Source organism: Contarinia nasturtii, unplaced genomic scaffold (genome assembly GCF_009176525.2).
Source record: "Contarinia nasturtii isolate CC-2019 unplaced genomic scaffold, AAFC_CNas_1.1 Cnas_scaffold_1939, whole genome shotgun sequence".
Classification (NCBI taxonomy): domain Eukaryota; kingdom Metazoa; phylum Arthropoda; class Insecta; order Diptera; family Cecidomyiidae; genus Contarinia; species Contarinia nasturtii.
This window is the reverse complement of record NW_022199269.1, coordinates 1-5074: the sequence shown is the minus strand read 5'-3', so window position 1 is coordinate 5074 and position 5074 is coordinate 1. Positions and strand designations below refer to the sequence as shown.

The window sequence follows — 5074 nt, the reverse complement described above, 5'->3', positions numbered from 1 at the left end:
TTGATACTAATACAACTACTGTTGCCGATCGGAACGATGTGTCTACACCAACATCAACCGGTGATACAGTCGCATCAGGTACACGTCTAAAACAATCACAATCGAATACTAGCAATGCACGACAAAAAACAATACCGGCCAAACGAAAGAAGCGAGCAAACACAATTGCAAATGCACCGGCAACAAAGAAGCGAACAACTCGTGCCACCAGTATGCCGAATACATTGAATAATGATAATGTCAGCGATGATTTCAATGATGGTGACGATGGCGACAATGGTGATGAGGATTCAGAAAGATACCAATCGATCAAAATGGGCAAACGTAAGTCGTTCAATGAAAATCTAGAGAATAAGGATGAATTGGCTAGCATTATCAATAAAATTGTCACGGACATGAGTCACACTTGGCGACTTGGCGCACTCAACGTACACTGTAGCCTCATGCGAATCATACAATCGAACAATGAAGATGCCATTCGTACCGAATTTTGGAACAGTACGTGTGAATACAATCGAAATTATTTTGATGGTTATTTTCGTGGTGTGTATGGTAATCGTATCAATGGCAAGACAAAATTGCAAAAAACATGGAAATTGGATCAGGCTATAATCAAGTTCTGTCGGAAGCACAAAGTCATTGAGAAAAATGCAATTGGTTATGGTAACATTTTCACCTATGTCACTCGGAAATATTTCACCAATTTCATGATGTGTATCATACGTAGTCTGTATAATAATGTTCGGGCGTATTTGAATCATTGTGTGATTTCCGAAGAATTGGCAAACCATCCGAAATCAAATGATTCGGTTGCGAGCACATCACGAGCCAAAACACCACCACCGCCACAAAAATGTCGAACATTGAAACAGATACGCAAAGCGAATTACCAATTGATCACCAACCGCTATTTGTTCAGCGACGAGGCAGAGAATGAAAAAGCCAAAACGAAAACGTGATCCAATTCTATTGACACTAGCTATCGAACGTCTTCTGAAGCGTATTCAAACCGATTTTAATCCGATGGATTTCGAAGCGAATCGACGCGGTTATTTCTCCAAATTGACAACAAATTGGTATCGTCATGTGCCATTTTTCATACAACTTCAGCAATATTGTCGTGCAAGAAATCGTGAACGCTGTCTCATGATCAATAAACAAATGGATGAAGATGAAAAGAACCAACCGGCTGAAGTTGCCGCAGCAAAGGCCAAACTTCAGGCCACCACTCACACTAAATCGAAATCGAAAACAATCTGTCGTCCGATTGCCGAATATGTGCCACGAAAACGATTGCCAGGTGTCAAATATACATGGGTTCGATGTGCGCCAAATTTGACCGTGTATCAAGTCATTCCGGAGGCACGTTTTGGTCATATCTACATCCAAATCGATAAGCGTGGCCTCTACGAAATCCTTAAGCGGTTGAAAAATCCAAAGGAACAGGAAATGAAAAAGAACAATGGCAGTAATAAACGATGGGAACAACCGTTCAATGGTAACAAAGAACTGTGGGATCGCATGTGGCGTAAATATTTTGGCATCAGTAAAATCGAAGGCCATTCGGCTGGCTTATCATTCGCCAATCGAATACAAACCGATGGCAATGCATTCGTTTCTCTGATGAACAAAGAGAAGAAGACGAAGAAGAAAAACTGATGAAATGGATGCTGCAACCAAAGAACGGCCCCTGCGATCGCGAAGTAAGCTTTGATGTTGGCGATCGTGAAATCATTGCCGGCCAAATTATCGATCGAGAGAAAGACGATACGGGCGCTGTGAAAGTGAAAAGCGTACGCAATTTTAAAATATCCAGCAAGCAATATCATTGGATGACGAAATTGCCACAGTTCAAGAAACAACGAGATCGACTGGTTGGTACGCTTGAAGACGACAGAGCCGACGATCGTGAGCGGATCGAACGGGAGTGTGAGGACCATGTACAGCCGAGCAGCAGGACGAACGATTTTGAAACGTACGCCGACCATACGTTAAGATTTTGGAAAATGGTTCGTAGAAAGGCCGAAAGACAACGATAACTCGATTCAAAGTGCGTCGCCAGTGTAAACCATCGCCAGAAGCACTGCCCGATGGCGGTTCATTCATTTACAGTCACAAGAATTCAAAACAATTGAAGAAGCAGAAAAAATATCGCCCACGGTATTCGGACGAAGATGGCTGCTATCCAAAAGTCGAACTGAAACGCTTCAATATGGTCGATGGAAGGCTTGTGCCGGCTGCTGAAAATGCTGCGATATTACCAGTGAAGAGGCCACGAACATATTTGCGACGTTGGCGTCTAGATGTCATCACATGGAAATACATACGAAATGATGATGATATTGTTGATACGACAAAAGTCCGTTCGGTTACACTAATGGTAAATCGAGACACTAATGCCGGTAGAAATATTCGACTTCGCGGTATGTTTACAGTGAATCACATTTTTTTTTTATATAACTTTGAATCTAATATCCAATTTTCATCGTACATGTATTTAGGTCATTAGGAACTATTTGGAATAAAATTGCCAGATGCATTCACAGTCGATGCCAAGATACAAGATCAGCATGCAGAGCGACGCTTCAAACAATTTGATGAAAACAAGCGTAAAAAGCAACAAAAGGTGAGCTGCATTATTTGTTGAATACAATTTTTGAATATATGTAATGTGTAATGTGAATTTGATTTTTATGTTTACATTTCAATATCAAACAAGAAATTCCAATGGAGCTGAATATGATTCGGATCAGTCATGGTGGTCGTCAAGCAGCGAAGAAGATGCAATCGATTTGAGCGACAGTGAATTGTCTGACAACAGTGATGATAGTAATGATAGCGGTAGCGGTAGCGACGATGAAAACTGATAATACGAGCATCGTTTACACACTACACATCGCTCATTCAACAAATCAACCATCAATCAATCAAACAAATAAATGAAAAATTAAATTTAGTTTAATTTAAGGAACAATGTTAATAGTTTTTATCATGAAGTCTGGCTATATTTAGCGTGGACTTCCGTATTATCTAACCGATACGAAGGTCCTACAGTCAATACAATCATCAAATGTGTGAAAATATTTTATTCGGATGCACTAACAGAAAAAACACAAAAAACATGCACGCAATTTCTTCGCCTTCGTTTTAAGGACAAAAAAACATAACACTACTGAACAACTCTAGTCAATAACTGTTCATTTTCAATGTGGAAGTTTAGTGTTGCCATAAATATTGCTTGTTAAATAACAAGGAGCTTTCAAGGCCAAAATACACTTTACTTACACCGAAGTAATATTTAATGAAGCATATATTTTCTGTTTTGAGATTGGTAGTTTTTTTTATGAAAGTGACGATTTCATTGGAAATCTGTCTGTGTATTAGGCATTGTTTCTCATGTCTGCAAATAACAAAATGGTAATTATCAACTCAAAGCAAAAAATCTATGTAATTTAGTGTTATTTAAACAGTACATCGATTGATGTTACGTCTTTCTGAAGCAAAAAACATAAAAAAGATGGTATGGAAAACGCTTCCATTCATTTTTTTGATTTATTATTTTTACTGACTTCACAACGTTTTGTTAGTAATGAGCTCTCAATCAGTTGTTTGAAAAATTATATACAATCGTAACAACACATTATTTTATGATTAAAGAAACGTCGATTGTAATTTTTTTCTCACACACTGCTTACATTACGTCGACTCGCCTTTATTACAGGAAAAATGATTTCAAATTTGCTGTGTGTTGTAAAATTCAGAATACAAACAAAATTCACTTGTTTTTCATATTTTTAAAGTCGTTATTGTAGTCATTTCAGGGTCAAATGGAACGATGAATTTTTAACAAAAATTCAGAATGTATTTTCTTTTATTTCGTTGTTTTATTTACCGCAACAAGACGTAGGCACAAACAAAGTGCGCCATATTGATTTTCAATATTTTTTGCAAACACATACAAGGAGAGACCATTTCATGAGAAAAAAACACGATTCAGAACCATCGATATGATTCTAAATTTTAATTGCATTTGTATGACAGTTTTATGTGATGATAAAAAGTCTTACATCCGTGATATGAACTTTTCCGCACTGTGATCCACAACATACATTTATTACGTATCTTTTACCGTAAATATAAATTCATGAGAAAACTGAATCTGATATAAGTTTTGCGATACAAATAATTTTTGATTGACTTTTCAATGCCTGTATGATATCGTAATCATGTGAAAATTTTCAGATGTTATTTTTTTCACAAAAAGCTTACATTCTGAAAGTTTGAAGAAATTTCAATACAATTGAGTGATACCTTCCATACAATTTTTTTCGTTTTTGAGCAAAAAAACCAAAATTTTATTCGGGAGGTACCCCTATTATGCATTCAAATTTCTTCAAACTCTCTGAATGTTATTCTTGTATGAAAAAAATAAGCTGTGCAAGGTTTCAGCCAATTATGATATCATACAGGCATCCATAAAAAATCCAAATTTTTTGAAATTTTTGTATGGAAAGTGTGTAGAAACATATTTGTATCGTTAAACTAACGTCATATTCGGTTTTCTCGTATCCAAGAACCCCTCAATACATATTTTTGAGTGTTTAGGTATACATTGAATATCACTTTTGGAAGAAAAATTGAATTTTTCTCATGGATGGCCATGGGCATCACACCAGACATGACACTTCACTCTATCAACCAAAGTCGCTCAAAATCTAATGGTTTCTATTCCTCGGCACCCCCAATCATCCTGTGTAGTCAGGTTTTGAATTACTTTTCTTGTCTGAAAGTTATCGTGTTAACAAATTTTTGCGTACAGGATACAGGGTACGCACTAGGGTGGTTCGATTTTTGTGAAAATTCATAAGGGATACTGGCTATAGTTATAAGTTATGGAAAAATATGTAAGATTTACGAATATGACGTTTTTTTGACATAATTGATGTCACAGACCTAGCGCCTCCAGGGGTCCATTTTTTGTAATTTGACCAAAAATTTCAATTTTTCAAAAATTTTCAACACATTTTAAAAACATTTTTTCTGGTTCATAACGCTGCTTATTAAGTGAAATAGA

The 5074-nt window shown here is 36.7% G+C and overlaps 1 protein-coding gene across 1 annotated transcript; it reads left to right on the top strand.

Annotated features, from left to right (window-relative positions):
• Positions 1-6: 6 nt before the first annotated feature.
• LOC116347499 lies at positions 7-4140 on the top strand. Its single transcript, XM_031778096.1, has 3 exons — positions 7-2423; positions 2502-2626; positions 2720-4140. Exon 1 carries the CDS (start codon positions 213-215, stop codon positions 957-959), a length of 747 nt encoding a protein of 248 aa, XP_031633956.1. The 5' UTR covers positions 7-212; the 3' UTR covers positions 960-2423; positions 2502-2626; positions 2720-4140.
• Positions 4141-5074: the final 934 nt, after the last annotated feature.

What these genes read in the sequence shown, in the direction of transcription:
- LOC116347499 (XM_031778096.1), top strand. Translation starts at nt 213, where the DNA reads ATGCCGAATACATTGAATAATGATAATGTCAGCGATGATTTCAATGAT.